The 16907-nt window shown below is 37.5% G+C and overlaps 1 protein-coding gene across 1 annotated transcript in view; it reads right to left on the reverse strand.

Moving 5' to 3' along the window:
• Positions 1–16907, reverse strand: part of TDRD5 (tudor domain containing 5) — a 102473-nt gene that overhangs the window by 20638 nt on the left and 64928 nt on the right. Inside the window, exons 10-14 of the mRNA XM_059145842.1 lie at positions 15387–15599; positions 14787–14853; positions 8904–9104; positions 8273–8431; positions 6297–6458 (exon numbers count right to left, since the gene is read on the reverse strand). Of these exons, the coding sequence (XP_059001825.1) occupies positions 6297–6458; positions 8273–8431; positions 8904–9104; positions 14787–14853; positions 15387–15599 (802 nt within the window). The remainder of the gene's footprint in view (positions 1–6296; positions 6459–8272; positions 8432–8903; positions 9105–14786; positions 14854–15386; positions 15600–16907) is intronic.

Genomic DNA, 16907 nt, shown 5'->3' on the forward strand with positions numbered 1-16907 from the left:
TTCAATAGCAGGACAGAAATAAAAGTAAAGAATACATGAACCTGAAGAGAGATCCATAGGAATGATCCAATCTGAACAGAGAGAGAAAAAACTGGGAAAACAAAAGCAAAAACAGAGCCTTGGGGACATATAGGACAATACCAAAAGGTTTAACATTTGCTTCATGGGAGTACCAGAAGGAGAAAAGAAAGAGTACAGTACAGAAAAAGTATTCGAAGCAGTGTCTGAAAATGGCACAAATTTGATGAAAGACATAAACCTACAGATTCAAAACCTTAGCAAACCGCAAAGAGAAATTAACATCTAAACAGATTATAATCTACCTCTTGAAAACTAAAGACAAACAATCCTAAATGTAGACAAAGAAACATGACATGTTATTATAAAGGAACAACAATTCCAGTACTGCATATTTTTCATCAGAAATTATGAAAGCCAGAAGGAAGTGGAAAGAAATTTTTAAAGGCCCGAAAGAAAAAAACTAGCAACCCAGAATTCTACATCCAGCAAAAATATCTTTCAAGAATAAAGATAAAATAAATACACTCCCAATGAAGAAAACTTAAAAAATTTATTGTCAACAGGTATACTCTAAAATAATTGCTAAAGGAAGTTCTTTGGATAGAAAGGAGAGGATACCAGAAGGAAAGTTGGTATATCAGAAATAAAGAGTAACAGAAACGATCAGTATCTGAGGAATTGTAATGGGACTATTCTTCTATTGAATTGTTTATAATATATTTAAAGGTAGAAAGCAAAAACTATAACATTATAAACTCTCAAACTATATACTTGTTATATATAAACAGCATAAAGGAGGTGGAAAGGGGTAAAATACCTAAATGGTGGTAAGATTTCTACATACCACTTGAATTAGTCCATATAAATTACATCTACTATGTAAAGCCAAGATGTATATTGAAATTCCTAGAATAACCAGTCAAAATGCTATACAGGCAGATATAATAAAAATATAATTAAGTAAACTAAAACAAACTATTAAAAAAGAATACTAAGTGGGCACCTGGGTGGCTCAGTGGTTAAGCCGCTGCCTTCGGCTCAGGTCATGATCTCAGGGTCCTGGGATCGAGTCCCGCATCGGGCTCTCTGCTCAGCAGGGAGCCTGCTTCCTCCTCTCTCTCTCTCTGCCTGCCTCTCTACCTACTTGTGATTTCTCTCTGTCAAATAAATAAATAAAGTCTTAAAAAAAAAAAAAAAAAAAAAAAAAAAGAATACTAAGTAAGAAAAATACAAAAAAAAGAATAACACTAAAAGGAGGAAGGAAAAGCAAAGGAATGAAAAAGCCGAGGTTAAAAAAAATATATTATAATAGACCTATAATCAAAATATATCAATAATGATACTAAATGTAAAATGTATAAACATACTAACTAAAATTCATATCATCAGAATGGATTTAAGAAATGACTAAACTATATGCTGTCTCAAGAAATTTACCTCAAATATAATGACATAGGTAGGTTAGAAATAAAAAGATGAAAAAGGATATATTATGCCACAGTTAAAAAAATAAAGCTGGAGTGGCTATACTGTTATCAGACAATGTAGGCATCAGTGCAAAGAAAGTAACTATGGATAAAGACATTTCATAATGATGAAAGGGTCAGTTCATCAAGAAAACATACCAATCCTAAATACATGTCACCTGACAATAAAACTCCAAAATACATGAGGAAAAAAACTGACAAGGAAAGAAAGAGAGGGGACAGAGGTATACTGGAACAAATTATAGCAGAGAACTTCCCCAACATGGGGAAGAAAACAAGCATTCGAGTCCAGGAGGCACAGAGAAACCCCCTCGAAATCAATAAAAATAGGTAAACACCCCAACATATAATAGTGAAACTTGCAAATCTCAGACACAAAGAGAAAAACCTGAAAGCAGCTCAGGACAAGAATTCCATTACCTACAAAGATAGAAATAATAAGACTGGCAAAAGACCTATCCACAAAGACTTGGCAGGCCAGGACTGGCACAATACATTCAGGTGCTAAATGAGAAAAACATGCAGCCAAGAATACTTTATCCATCAAGGCTGTCATTCTGAATAGGAGAGATTAAAAACCTTCCAGAACAAAGATAAATTAAAAGAATTTGTGATCACAAGTCAGCCCTACAAGAAATAGTAAAGGGGATACTTTAAGTGAAGAGAGGGCCCAAAAGTAATATAGACCATAAAGTAAAAAGACAACATAAAAGAAGTGACTTAACAGGTGATACAATAGCACTAAACTCCTATCTTCCAATAATTACTCTGAATGTAAATGGGTTAAATGTCCCAATCAAAAGACACAGGGTAGGGTGCCTAAGTGGCTCGGTTGGTTGGGCGACTGCCTTCGGCTCAGGTCATGATCACCAAGTCCTGGGATCGAGTCCTGCATCAGGCTCCCAGCTCCATGGGGAGTCTGCTTCTCCCTCTGATCAATCCTCTCATGCTCTCTCACTCTGTCTCTCTCTCTCTGAAATAAATAAATAAAATCTTAAAAAAAAAAAGACACAGGGTATCAGATTGGATAAAAAAGTAAGGCCCATTCATATGCTATCTGCAAGAAATTCATTGTAGATCCAAAGATTGAAAGTGAAGAGGTGGAGAACAATTTATCATGCTAATGGTTATCAAAAAAAAAAAAAAAAAAAAAAGCTAGGGTGGCAACACATATCAGATAAATTAGATTTAAAACCAAAGACTGTAATAAGAGATGAGGAAGGACACTATATCATAATCAAAGGGTCTATCCAACAAGAAGATCTAACAATTGTAAATATTTATGCCCCTAACATGGGAGAGGCCAATTATATATTCCAATTAATAACAAAATTAAAGAAACACATCAATAATAATACAATAATGATAGGGGACTTTAACACCTCTGTCACTGAAATGGACAGATCATCTAAACATAAGATCAACAAGGAAACAATGGCTTTGAATAACACACTGGACCAGATGGACTTAACAGGTATATTCAGCGCATTCCATCCTGAAGCAAGAGAATACACATTCTTCACAAGTGCACATGGAACATTCTCCAGAATGGAAAACACAGTGGGCCTCAAGTGGTGCCAAAAGATTGGGATCATTCCCTGCATAATATCAGATAACAATGCTTTGAAACTTGAACTCAAGCACAAGAGGAAAGTTGAAAAGAATTCAAATCCATGGAAGGTAAAGAGCATCCTACTAATAAATGAATGGGTCAAACAAGAAATTAAAGAAGAATTTAAAAATTCATAGAAAAAAATGAAAATGAACACAACTGTTCAAAACCCTTGGAATGCAGCAAAAGGCAGTCCTATTGTACACAGTAAGCAATTCAGCCTTTCTCAAGGAACAAGAAAAGTCTCATATACACAATCTAACTTTACACGTAGAGATGGAGAAAGAGGAGCTAATAAAGCCTAAACCCAGGAGGAGAAGAGAATTAATAAAGATTAGAGCAGAAATCAATGAAACAGAATGGATGAATTCCTAGAAACATATAACTACCAAAATTGAACCAGGAAGAAATAGAAAACCTGAACAGACCCATAACTGCAAGGAAATTGAAGCAGTAACCAAAAATCTTCCAATGAATAAGAGTCCCAGGCCAGATGGCTTCCCAGGGCAATTCTACCAAACATTTAAAGAGATAATACCTATTCTTCTGATACTGTTCCAAAACTAGAAATGGAAGGAAAACTTCCAAACTCATTCTACAAGGCCAGCATTACCTTGATTCCAAAACTAGACAAAGACCCCATTAAAAAAGAGAATTAAAGGTCACTATCCCTGATAAACAGATGCAAAAATTGTCAACAAGATACTAGCCAATTGAATCCAACAGTACATCAAAAGGATTATTCACCATGACCAAGTGGGATTTATTCCTGGGCTGCAAGGGTGGTTCAAAATCCACAAATCAATCAATGTGATACAGCACATTAATAAAAGAAAGGATAAGAATCAAAGGATAAGAATTATATCATCCTGTCAATAGATGCAGCAAAAGAACTTGACAAAACACAGCATCTTTTCCTGATTAAAACAAAAAACAAAAAAAACCCTCCAGAAAGTAGGGTTAGAAAGAACATATCTCAACATCATAAAGGTCATACACAAAACACCCACAGCTAATATCCTCTTCAAGGTCAGAAACATGACAGGGATATCACTCTCACCACTGTTGTTCAACATAGTACATAGTCCTAGCTTTAGCAATCAGACAACGAAAAGAAATAAAAAGCATCCAAACTGGCAAAGAAGAAGTCAAACTTTCACTCTTGACAGATGACATGATAACTCTATTTAGAAAAACTGAAAGACTCCACAAAAAAATTTACCAGAACTGATATAAGAATTCAGCAAATTCGCAGGATAGAAAATCAACGTACAGAAATCTGTTGCATTTCTACACACCAATAATGAAGCAGTAGAAAGATAAATCAAGGAACTGATCCTATTTACAACTGCACCAAAAACTGTAAGATATCTTGCAATAAAACTAACCAAAGAGGTAAAAGATCTGTGCTCTGAAAACTACAGAACACTTAAGAAACTGAAGCCTCCCCCCAACACACACACAGACAGAGAAACATTCCATGCTCACGAATTGGAAGAAAAAATACTGTTAAAATGTCTATGCCACCCAAAACAATCTACACACTAATGCAATCCCTATCAAAGTAACACCAGCATTTTTTCACAGAGCTGTAACAAAGAATTCTAAAATTTGTATGGAACCAGAAAAGACCTCAAATAGCCAAAGTAATGTTGAAAAAGAAAAACAAAGCTGGAGGCATCACAATTCCAGACTTCGAGCTGTATTATAAAGCTGTAATCAACAAGATAGCATGGTATTGGCACAAAAACAGACATATAGATCAATGGAACAGAATAGAGAACCCAGAAATGGACCGACAAATATATGGTCAACTCATCTTTGACAAAGCAGGAAAGAAGAGCCAATGGAAAAAAGAGTCTCTTCAACAAATGGAGCTGGTAAAACTGGACAATGCACAAAAGAATGAAATTGGACCACTCTCTTACACCACACACAAAAATAAATTCAAAATGGATCAAAGACTTAAATGTGAGACAGAAATCCATCAAAATCCTAGAGTAAAAACCCTAATAAACTGGAATTTCTTAAAGTTAAAATTCTGTGGTATGAAAACCACTATAAAGAGAATATAGACATGCTACAAGCAGGAGAATACATTTGAAAATCACATATCTGACAAAGCACTAGGATTCAGAAGATTTAAAGCACTCTCGAAAACTACTAGCAAGAAAACAAACAACCCAACCAAAACATGGGCAGAAGGCTTGGCCATTTCCCCAAGAAGTATGTATATGGATGGCAAGTAAGCACACATAAAGATGTTCAACAGCACTCATTAGGGAAATGCAAGTTAAAATCACACTGTGACACTACTACATATCTATTTGAATGGCTAAAAATGAAAATTACTGATAAGACCTAGTGCTGGCAAGATAACAAACAACTAGAACAGTTTGGCCTACATTTACCACATCACTTCTCATTACCTTTACACAAAAATCTGTTATGTTGCCACAGCATACTTCTTGACTGTCAATAGCATTTACAGTAATAATGTAAACACTGAACAGTGATCTAATGGAAATGGTGGTACGACATTAGTAAGATGGGGGACCGGGGACAGAAAGGATACATTTGTGTGTGGTGGGGCAAAAGGATAAAAGAGAAGGAAACCTTCCTCTTTTCCAGAAGGGCGTAAAACTGAAAGCTCAGGAAATAACAATGTAAGCATGTTATTTACATGCCTACATTGTAAATAAGCAACAGGTAAATCCCAAAAGCAGCAGCTGGAAGAGATGAAAATGGTTGCTCTGTGAAATACAAAATGTAGAGGAAGGGGTTAATGGGGCCCTCCAAGCTATGTGTATGTAAATATTAGGTTAAAAATAAAATATATCCTCGAAAGCTGTGGAAGTTTTTCCTGTTGTGTTCTCCTGATACTGTATCTCAGTACTCATTTCTAATCACCACAAAATTCCTGAAGACTGCCCAAAGCAACGAGATAGAAAAAACTGACACATCAAAGCCAGATAATGCCTTTCCTTTTTTGTGATCAAGACTCTGTTGTTTCAACTTTCATATTGGTGACTGCTGAAGAGAAAATGTAATTCATCTGTACAAGATGCTCTGATGGCACCGAAAGCAGAATTTAAAGAGCGACCTCATTCCTGTCTCCTTCACTTATGAGTTCAGTTTATGAATTATATTTTCAAAAAACTCCTTCCTTCTCCTACCTCATTTTCTTCCTTCAGATCCTTTAGCTCTGGGATGGACCACGTTGGGTCTTCTTCACAGCACTTATCTTGGTTTTCCATAGAAGCGAATTCAGAATCCTTTAATGGCTCATTTAATTCAGATTTAAGGTGAGTGAAAGCTTTTTCATCATTAATATCTTGCTAGTAGATATGAAAGAGACATTATTTTATTTTCCATACTAATGCTGTTTCTAAAATCTGCATGCCTATACATTTTGGGAAGAATTTTTCACTATGGTTCATACAGATGCTACATTATTTTCTAACTTTATCCATGACGTTCCTATCCTGCTAAACTAGTTCAAGCCAACAAACACTTACGGAGCATACATTATGAAATGTGTGTAGGGTAGCTCTGTGGATGTAAAGATGAATACTGAGGATTGCAGCTCTAAAGGAACTCCTGGGGCACCTGGGTCGATCAGTGGGTTAAGCCTCTGCCTTCGGCTCAGGTCATAATCCCAGAGTCCTGGGATGGAGCCCCAGAGATCGGGCTCTCTGCTGGGCAGGGAGCCTGCTTCCTCCTGCCTGCCTTTCTGCCTACTTGTAATCTCTGTCTGTCAAATAAATAAATAAAATCTTCAAAAAAAAAAAAAAAACAAATAAAGGAACTCCAAATACAGCAGGAAGACACAAAATCAGATAATCACTGTACAACCTTCAGTGTAGAGCCATTGCAGAGATATGACCAAAATATTGTTGGGGAGGAAGATGTCTTAAAAAGATTCAATGAAGGAGGTAACACAAACAGGATTTATTATTTTTTTTTAAAGATTTTATTTATTTATTTGATAGACAGAGATCACAAGTAGGCAGAGAAGCAGGCAGAGAGAGAGGAGGAAGCAGGCTCCATGCCGAGCAGAGAGCCCGATGGGGGGCTCGATCCCAGGACCCTGGGATCATGACCTGAGCCGAAGACAGAGGCTTTAACCCACTGAGCCACCCAGGCACCCCCACAAACAGGATTTAAAGAGAGTACCAATTTCAGAACAGGTTAATCTCCCTGTAGTCAAACTGGCCCTCCCTTTTCATCTAATAGTTAGCAAATATCTACTAAAAACATAAGATCATCTCTACAATTTTATTTTACAAGTCAGATATGTAAAACACATTTGGGCAAAATATTTTATTCAGTGAAAATAAAAAGCCTTCCTGGGCCCAAAACCCCTTTAGCACTCAATCAAACACATCCTATATTCTTAGCCCAGTACTTGTTGTCATGAGGAATATAAGACTCAGAGGGCATGTTCATTTATTTGTTCAAAGGTCTTAAATAAGTCTTTACTTGGTGCTTCATTTTACTCCTATCTAAAACAGGGATACGAAAGTACCAACCTGGTAAAGTGATCATAAAATTAATTAGCACATGAGTATGCTTAGAACAGCCCTTCCCATGTAGTTCAAGTTCAATAAATGCTGCTAGTGGTTTTTTGTTATTATTTTTATTACTACTACTGTTGGGTGGAATAGTATGGAATAGTAATAGTGGTAATAACAATAATGTTATTACTGTGAGTGGGAGTCACTTAAAGACTTACAGAAAAAATAGGAAATAAGAACACTAGAAAAGTCTGAGATATGCAGAGAGAAGAACGGCAATTAGATTAGTGTAGGTGAAGTCACAACTGCACCAAAGCAGTAATGGAATTTAATATATGTGAGAAATTGTACAGAAGAAAGCAGGATTGTAGCAAATATTTAAACCAGCAAATAATGAGAAACAAAGTACTGTTAAGATCATTGCATAAAGTTCCTGAACTTTCCTAGGTTTGGAAAGCCTCAGTTTCCTCACCTATAAAGCAAGGATGATTACAGCAACTATATCACAAGCATTCTATGAGGATTAAATTACATATTATGCTCACACTGTTTTTCATAGTGTTTGGCATATAATAAGAACTCATTAAATGTTAATAATAAGAAAGATTATAATAATTTTTGCAAAAACCTCTCACCAGGGTATATAATTCACTCTCTTTTGATTGTGGACTTATCTCTCGGTCTTCATTAAAATAGTGCTGCTGGGAAGGATAACCCAGTTCTGTCAGAACCACATCTTCTGGCCCTGAACTGGATTTAGTATATAAAGCTAAAGGGTTGAGTTCTCTGAAACCCTGGGATTTAAAAAAAAGGGTTTGATCAGTTAGAGAAAAAGTGAAAAATTTAGCACTTCATAATTTTCAAATGTGGAAATGTTGTCTTCTAAAATTTAACAGTTAAAAACTTTTCCATATTGATAATTTCTCCGAGTCACAAAAATTATTATTAACAGTGATGCAGACATCACCATAAACATCTGCAAAAGAAGAGCGCTGTCTTCTCTAAGAAGGCCTCAAAGAAATTATTTGAGGTAAGATAGAATCCTCAAATTAGTTACTTAAAAGTATTTACACTCTCATCAGCCAAAGGTGGTTTTTTGTGGTCATTTGAAAATTAAGAGACTGCTCTGCATTAAGAAGGCAGGCATCTCACAGATGTCTCTAAGATTAAAGAATACATCAAATACCTTCTTTATTAAATTATCTTACACCTTCAAATATTGAGAGTAAATAAAATATATTACAAAACACATCCAGACTGCTCTACCTTAGAAGGGACATTTTCTCGGCATACAATAGCATGGCCCTCCGTTCTCAAGACATGATGGAAATAGATGTCTTCATTTGACGATGTATCACACAGGAAAATGTTAAGGATTCCGTCTACATATTCATCCACTACCCCCACTAACGGCTTCAAACCACACAACTTCTGAAACTGCAAAATAGCTCTGGATGTCCAATGTTCCTGAAATGTAATCAAGACATGAGATTCAGACAACAAATTCAAACATGAATTATAGTAACCACATACAAAAATAAATTCCTGATGAACTAGAGATTTTCATGTAAAAATAAAGCCATAAAAGTACTAGAATTACACACTGCAGGATAAAAGTCAGAGTAAAGGAAAAATTATTTAAAATGTGATTATGGAAAAAAAATTTATTTTTTTTAAGATTTTATTTATTTATTTGACAGACAGAGATCACAAGTAGGCAGAGAGGCAGGCAGAAAGAGAGAGGGAGAAGCAGACTCCCCGCCGAGCAAAGAGCCCGATGTGGGGCTCGATCCCAGGATCCTGGGATCACGACCTGAGCCGAAGGCACTGAGACACCCAGGCACCCAAAACATTTATTATTTATGTGGTGAAACACTTTCATTTTCAGAAATAAGTAAGTTAAATTACTGGACTAATCCTTCCACAGAAACCACTAAAATTCTAGATAAAATATTTTCTAAATATGTCCAAAAGCATCAAAGAACTGTCAAGAGAGTAAAAGATTCTCAGGAGTGAGGGTTGCTGGGGGCAGTGGGAACAGGGTAGGGTGGTGGGGATATGGGGCTGGGGAGGCTATGTGCTATGATGAGTACTGTGAAATGTGTAAACCTGGCAAGTCACAGACCTATTCCCCTGGGGATAAAAACACATTATATGTTTATTTCAAAAATTTAAAAATTAAAAAAAAAAAAGATTCTCAGGATAGAATTAAAGGAAAAGTGTGAACTATTTGCCTTAAAAAAGGACAAGAGGGGCACCAGGGTGGCTCAGTTGGTTAAGTGACTACCTTCGGCTCAGGTCATGATCCCAGAGTCCTGGGATCAAATCCCGAGTCGGGCTCCTTGCTCGGTAGGAAGCCTGCTTCTCCCTCTCCCTGCTTTTTTTCTCTCTCTCTCAAATAAATAAAATATTTTTTTAAAAAAGGAAAAGAAATAAACTAGCCTTCACAGGGATTTGCAGTTCAATTATCACCTGGATAGTAGACAAATCCTCAAGTTGTTCATTCAAATTAACATGATTCCAGACAGGGAATATTCCTAGGTACTTTCATTTCCTGGTACTTCCACTTCCTAGCAGAAGTGAATGCAAATCTCTCTAGAGGTAGGCAATCTTATCCTATATTATTCAAACATTCTCACAAATAATTTTTAAAAGATAATCAACAGCACATGGGCAAAGATAAAAGGCATACAAAGAAACAACTAATCACAAGTAAGAACAAGCAGAAACAATATAAGTAAACCTTCAAAAACTTTAGATAATTATAAAGCAACTAAACATACTACACTTAAAAAAAGATTAATTTGAAAGCTTTGCAGAGACCAGCAATCTATAAAAACTCATCTAGCAAAACTACAGAACAAAGAGAACTTTTAGAGAGTAAAAATATAAGAACTAAAACTTAAAACCTAAAAGACTGACTCAGTAGCAGGTTAGAAAGAATTAAAGGGTAAATCAGTAAAGTGGAAGATAATTTGGGAAGAAAAAAAAAACCCAGAATGCAAATATGGAAAGAGAGAAATACATAAAATACAGAGCTTAAAAAATATGGAAGATTGAGAAAGTTTAACATACTTTTAACTGGTCCCAGAGAAAGAGATGCAGAAACAGAGAGAGAGGGAATATAAATATGAATAATGGGGGAAAGACAATACTAACTGAAGAGAGAGTGGCTGGGAATTTGCCAGATTTAATAAAAAGTCACAAAGTACAGATAAAGGAAGTTCAATGAACCACAAAGCAGGATAAATAAGCATAAATCCACACATAAACATACTAAAACTGAAGACACCAGCAATAAACAGGAAAATGTTAGAAACAATTATAGACAGGGGCGCCTGGGTGGCTCAGTGGTTTGGGCTGCTGCCTTCGGCTGGGGTCATGATCTCAGGGTCCTGGGATCGAGCCCCGCATCGGGCTCTCTGCTCCGCAGGAAGCCTGCTTCCCTCTCTCTCTCTCTCTCTCTCTCTCCCTGCCTCTCTGCCTACTTGTGATCTCTGTCTGTCAAATAAATAAATAAAATCTTAAAAAAAAAAAAAAAAAGAAAGAAACAGATAGACAAAAAGGACACTGCCTTCAAAAGACTATCCACCACCCTGACAGCTGACTTCTCCAATAAGGTAAGGGAGACCAGAAGCCACTGTCATGATATCTTCAGTGCACTAAAGATATTACCTGCCAATCTAAAATTGTAGTGAATGTATCTGCCAAAAATAAGAGCAAAACTTTGTGTCTAGGTACACATGACTTAGTCTGCCATCAGCAAACCCTCGCAAGATGAAATCTTAAAGGATATAGTTCAAATAAAAGGAAAATGTTCTCAAGGGGTTTGGGCGGCAAGAATAAAGAGCTAAGAAGTTGAGAAACACATGACTAAATCTAGATGAACACCATTTTATGTGGTCCATTTCTTGAGGGTTTTTTTTTAAAGATTTTATTTATTTGACAGACAGAAATCACAAGTAGGCAGAGAGGCAGGCAGAGAGAGAGAGGAAGAAGCAGGCTTCCCGCTGAGCAGAGAGCCTGATGCGAGGCTCAATCCCAGGACCCTTGGATCATGACCTGAGCCGAAGGCGGAGGCTTTAACCCACTGAGCCACCCAGGCGCCCCTCTTGAGGGGTTTAAAACAATAATCAGACAACAAAAATAGATCAGAAGAGGAGGTTAAAGAAAGTGTTCTAATGTCTTTGGATCGCTATTTACAACATGTGTTGTATTTCCCAGAGTAATCCCTAAAATAATATAGTGTGTCAGCAGAATGATTAAAAAACTTTTCAAAATAATGCATGCAAGGTGACAGAAAGAACAGATAAGACTGTGATGTTCCACTCAGGCCACTGGGGTTTACTGCCTGCAGTTTAGTAGCTGTCTAAGGATATGGGCAGACAGCAGTCACTGATTTTGAAACAACCATCCTGTGGCTCCCTCCCTTCAAGTATTTCTCCTATAACTCCTAGCTTTCTGCCAGTCCAAATAATGTCCTCTAACTCTTCAAGCCAGCAAGGCTACATACTGGGGGACTGACCCCAGCATAGAAGCTGAAAATTTCCTGATCTTATCACCTACAGCTTGACACCCAAGGGTAGATCTCTGCTTTTCCGCCTGCTTTGGATTTTGCCTATGGGAGTATTAGTCCCACCATGCTACTCGGTTGTTACTCTGCCATTACCAAACACATTAACTATTTTTGAAACCATAAAAAAAGATTAAAAAGTTGAGATTCATTCGTTTAGTTGATGACCTTTATTAAGCACCTACCATGACGCGACCATTGAACCAGGCACTAGAGACAAGGCCCCTCATCTCAGAAGCTTACACCATGTATGTGAACAAATAATTGCAATAATACCAGATAGAGTGTTATAAAGATAAAAAAAAAAAAAAAAACTGCAATGAACGACTAAAGTAGGAGCGTGTACTTTAAATTGGCTGGTCAAGGAAGTCCTTCTAGGGAAATAATATTTGCGCTTAAATCTGAGTGACAAAAACGGGCCAACCATGAGAACGCTTTGAACAAGCTATTCCAAGGAACAGAGTGAGCAAAAGCCTTAAGGTCAGAATCACTTCAGGAAGGAAAAAAGAAAACAAAAAGAGACAGGAAAATGGAAGCCATCTGGCTAATGTGACAGTAATGAACACTGGCTCCAAGTGGGTCAAATTTAGCCCTGAGCTCCTGATGGAAGAAAGAAACCAAGGCTAAAATGCACCCTAAAACACAATCCTGAATACTTATTTGCACAAAAACTGTAACTGCATACATTATTTACATACTTAAAAATCAGAACAGAGGGGTGCCTGGGTGGCTCAGTGGGTTAAGCCTCTGTCTTCAGCTCAGGTCATGATCCCAGGGTCCTGGGATCAAGTCCCACATCAGGCTCTCTGCTCAGCAGGGAGCCTGCTTCCCCCCCCACCTGCCTGCCTCTCTGCCTACTTATGATCTCTGTCAAATAAATAAATGAAGTCTTATAAAAAAATTTTTTAAAAATCAGAACAGATTGAATGTCTAACAATAAAGGGACAGTTAATCTATGATATAAATTTACCTAACAGATTAATATGAATCTATTAAAACTGATAACTATGGTAACATAATAATTTATGCTATAATAATGCTGAGTTAAAAATATAAAATAATATTAGTTTTATGTAATCCTGACAACCCTACAAAAACTGACCCCCAACACTCAATAAATTAAACTGAAAGAAACACATCAAAGTTATAAATTGAATGTGTTTGAAAAGTAGAATAATAAGTAATGTTTTCTTTATTTTTCTTTCTTCTTTACTGTGGTTTTCAGATAAAAATTTTTTTTAAGATTTTATTTATTTATTTATTTGACACAGAGAGAGAGAGAGAGAACAGGAGAGGGAACACAAGCAAGGGGAGTGGGAGAGTGAAAAGCAGGCTTCCCACTGAGCAAGGCGCCTGATGCAGGCCCAGATCCCAGGACCCGGGATCATGATCTGAGCCAAAGGCAGATGCTTAATGACTGAGCCACCTAGGCGCCCCTCAGATAATTTTTTGAAGTAATAACACGTGTAGTATATAAGCAACTGGTAACTTAAGGTTAAACAAACAAATGGAGTGTAGTAAGTATGTATGGCATATATAGTTAAGAGTTCTGGGGTGACTGAGTGGCTCAATAGGTCAATCATCCGTCCTTGGCTCAGGTCAGGATCCCATGATCCCCGAGGAGGGAGCCTGCTTCTCCCTCTCCATATGCCTGCCGCTCCCACTGCTCATGTGCACTCTCTCTCTCAAATAAAATCTTAAAAAAAAGTGGGGGGGGGCGCCTGGGTGGCTCAGTGGGTTAAGCCTCTGCCTTTGGCTCAGGTCATGATCTCAGGGTCCCGGGATTGAGCCCCACATCAGGCTCTCTGCTCATCAGGGGTCCTGCTTTCTCCCCCCTCTTTGCCTACTTGTGATCTCTGTCTCTGTCAAATAAATAAATAAAATCTTTTTAAAAAGATAAAAGAGTTCTGAGGGAAAAACACAAAGTTAGGTGCATGATATTGATAACTACATAAAAAAGTATTATCTACATGGATGAAAATTCCTCTTGCTTCATCCCCTCCAGTCATCTCACACAACTATGTTATTAAAGAATCCTTTAAAAAACAGATAACTGAGTATAGTGGTTTCCTAGGTAGGTCCTCTAGTTGCTCCCCAGCATCTGAAGGACAATGTCCAGACTCCTGAACACAGACACACATCCCCACTCAGGGTGTGTTTCTCTCACATCACTTGCCATCCACCAGCTCCTCTGCTGCCATGTAAGCAAACTGAGCCACTTATCATTTCTCAAATTTGAGGTATTTTATGTTACCCTCCCTTTGGCTGGAACGTCTTTCTTTTCTTGTCTAGTCTTCCTTCGAAATTCTACTCCACACCACCTCGACTGGAGGGTCATCCCTGACTACCCTCGAGAGAGAAGCGCACTCCTCCTTCTGCAGCCCTAGCGTACCCTATAAACAGCTCTACAGCAAATACGACACAGCACCCTGATTTCTATTTCCACGTCTACCTTCCAGAGTATCTACAGTGACTTCTCACTGTAGGGCTCATTCCATGTTTTATTTCTGTATCCTGAGATCCTAGAACTGCTCGCAACATCAAATGATTGCTGATTAAATGGGGAACGAACATACCTCTACTGGTCTCACCCAAGCCAAAGAACAAGGGATAGCCTGAGCTGGAAGCTTTGTGTAGCAGCACCTATAAGAGAAAAGCAAATACACGAATTACTGAATCATATTTTTAAATATATTTCACAGAATCTCTAACCCATTCTTGATTTTAGCTATTCACACCACTTCAGAGTATTTTATTCATGCATTTTTAAGATAATGTCTTACACTTCAAAGTAATCTAAGAAATAAAATTTTAAAACATAATCTCTGAAAGTCGTGCAATTAAAATATAGGTAGAAACAAACCAACCTTCATGCTATATAAATATAACTCTTAGCATGACCCAAAAAATCATTTTCTTAATAAGAGACTGGAATTTAGTCTCATGGTCCGTTCAGATTCATAGTCATATGAAAGAAGACATAAGATATTATAATCCCCCTGTGAAACTAAGGAACTGCATGCCAAGGCCATCTGCACTAAGAACAGAGAGGGATGGAAAGGAGGGAAGAATAGAATGAGGAAGGCAAGAGAAAAGGAAGAGTGATCCTAACTCCACGTGGCTTCAGCACAAGGATTCAAAACTTAAGAATAATTTAATAAGATTTGTTAACTCACTTGAGAAATCTCAGGGAGGACTTCTGAACAGTTCCTATATTTCCAAAGTCTGGGTAGAATACTTCAACTTCCTGCTTCCCAAGGACTCGATGGATAATGACACGATACCACCACTTATCCTCAGAAATCCTTACACAACAGAGATGTCCTGGTTGGATGAAATACTCTGGCATGGCGTACCGATCAGAAACCAGCTGATTAGAGTAGCAGCGCCTACAGAATTCCATAATACAGGGAATCACACGGAGGAAGAAAAGACCAAGATCATTTTTACTGATGTATCAAGAGCAAGTAAGTCTTGGCAGAAAGGAAAAGAATCCCTCCGATTTCTGATTTGTCAATGCTTATTAATACTAATTAATTTTATTTTCCTCTTTCTTATCCAAATCCCTTCTCTTCATCAATAAACTTCTTCAAATAAAAAGTTACACATTCCTTTAAGCTCATACTCTCTGAACAAAATGTAACCCAACTCCAGCTCTTCCCTAGTATTCCAGTTTCACCTTCGGTCACTGTCCACCCAACCTCACACAGTTGTGACTTCACGTCCCTACTTGTTGCTCCCAGAGCACAATGCTACTCCCGTCGTTAATGCCAACACTGGCGGTGCCAGTGACTGTCTGCACATACCCACACACACCTCCTTGACTGGCAAATTCTTACTTGTTTTTTAAGCAGAGCTCAAGCACCTCCTTTGTGAAACTCTCTTCTACCTGCCCAGGCAGAGTTACCACCTCATGCAATGCCCCACACATCCCCTATGTTCCCAGACAATCGTGGTGCTGACAAAGGCAAAGACCATGTCTGTCTTCTCCTCATACTCCTCATGCCTCAACATCCCAAGCACACAGCAGATTTGGTATTAACAATAACAGCCGCCAACTTTTGAGCCAGACTCCATCCTAAGTACTTTAATCTTCACAGCTCTGTGAGGCAGGTACTATTACAATCCCTACTTTAGAGATAAGGAGACTAGGACCTAGAGAGTTAAAGTAACTTCAAGGTCACAGAGCCAGCAAGTGTGCTTTAAAACATACTAAATCTTATAGGTATACTGAAATGGAATATATGATAATATTTGTACTGAGTGATTATTATGTGACTTACATAATGCCAGGTGTTCTTGGGTAAGAGAGCAGTGAAGTATATAATGTGCTAAAATGGACTGCTCTTGGAGAGGTATATAATAAATTATTCTTACATGTGACAACAATGCAAAAATGATACTGTTGTTCCTGAATAAATCTAAAGCAATCGGAAATGTACGCATTTTACATGATTTTTACTAAGAAAGGGCATCATTTTCAGCAGAGAAAAGAGATTAATTTAGAATAACAGTTCTCCAAAACCCTGAGACCCTGATGCCCTTTCAACAAGTCCATAAAATAAAGACTATTTTAATATTTCTGTATTATTGTGAAAATAGCAATTTGCCTTTTTCACTGTGTTAGTATTTGCAGTGATGGTATAAAAAGCAAGGTGCCTTAGCCAAATCAAGGCAACAGCACCAACTTTACTAGC

This window comes from Mustela lutreola, chromosome 14, assembly GCF_030435805.1.
Source record: "Mustela lutreola isolate mMusLut2 chromosome 14, mMusLut2.pri, whole genome shotgun sequence".
NCBI classification, from domain to species: domain Eukaryota; kingdom Metazoa; phylum Chordata; class Mammalia; order Carnivora; family Mustelidae; genus Mustela; species Mustela lutreola.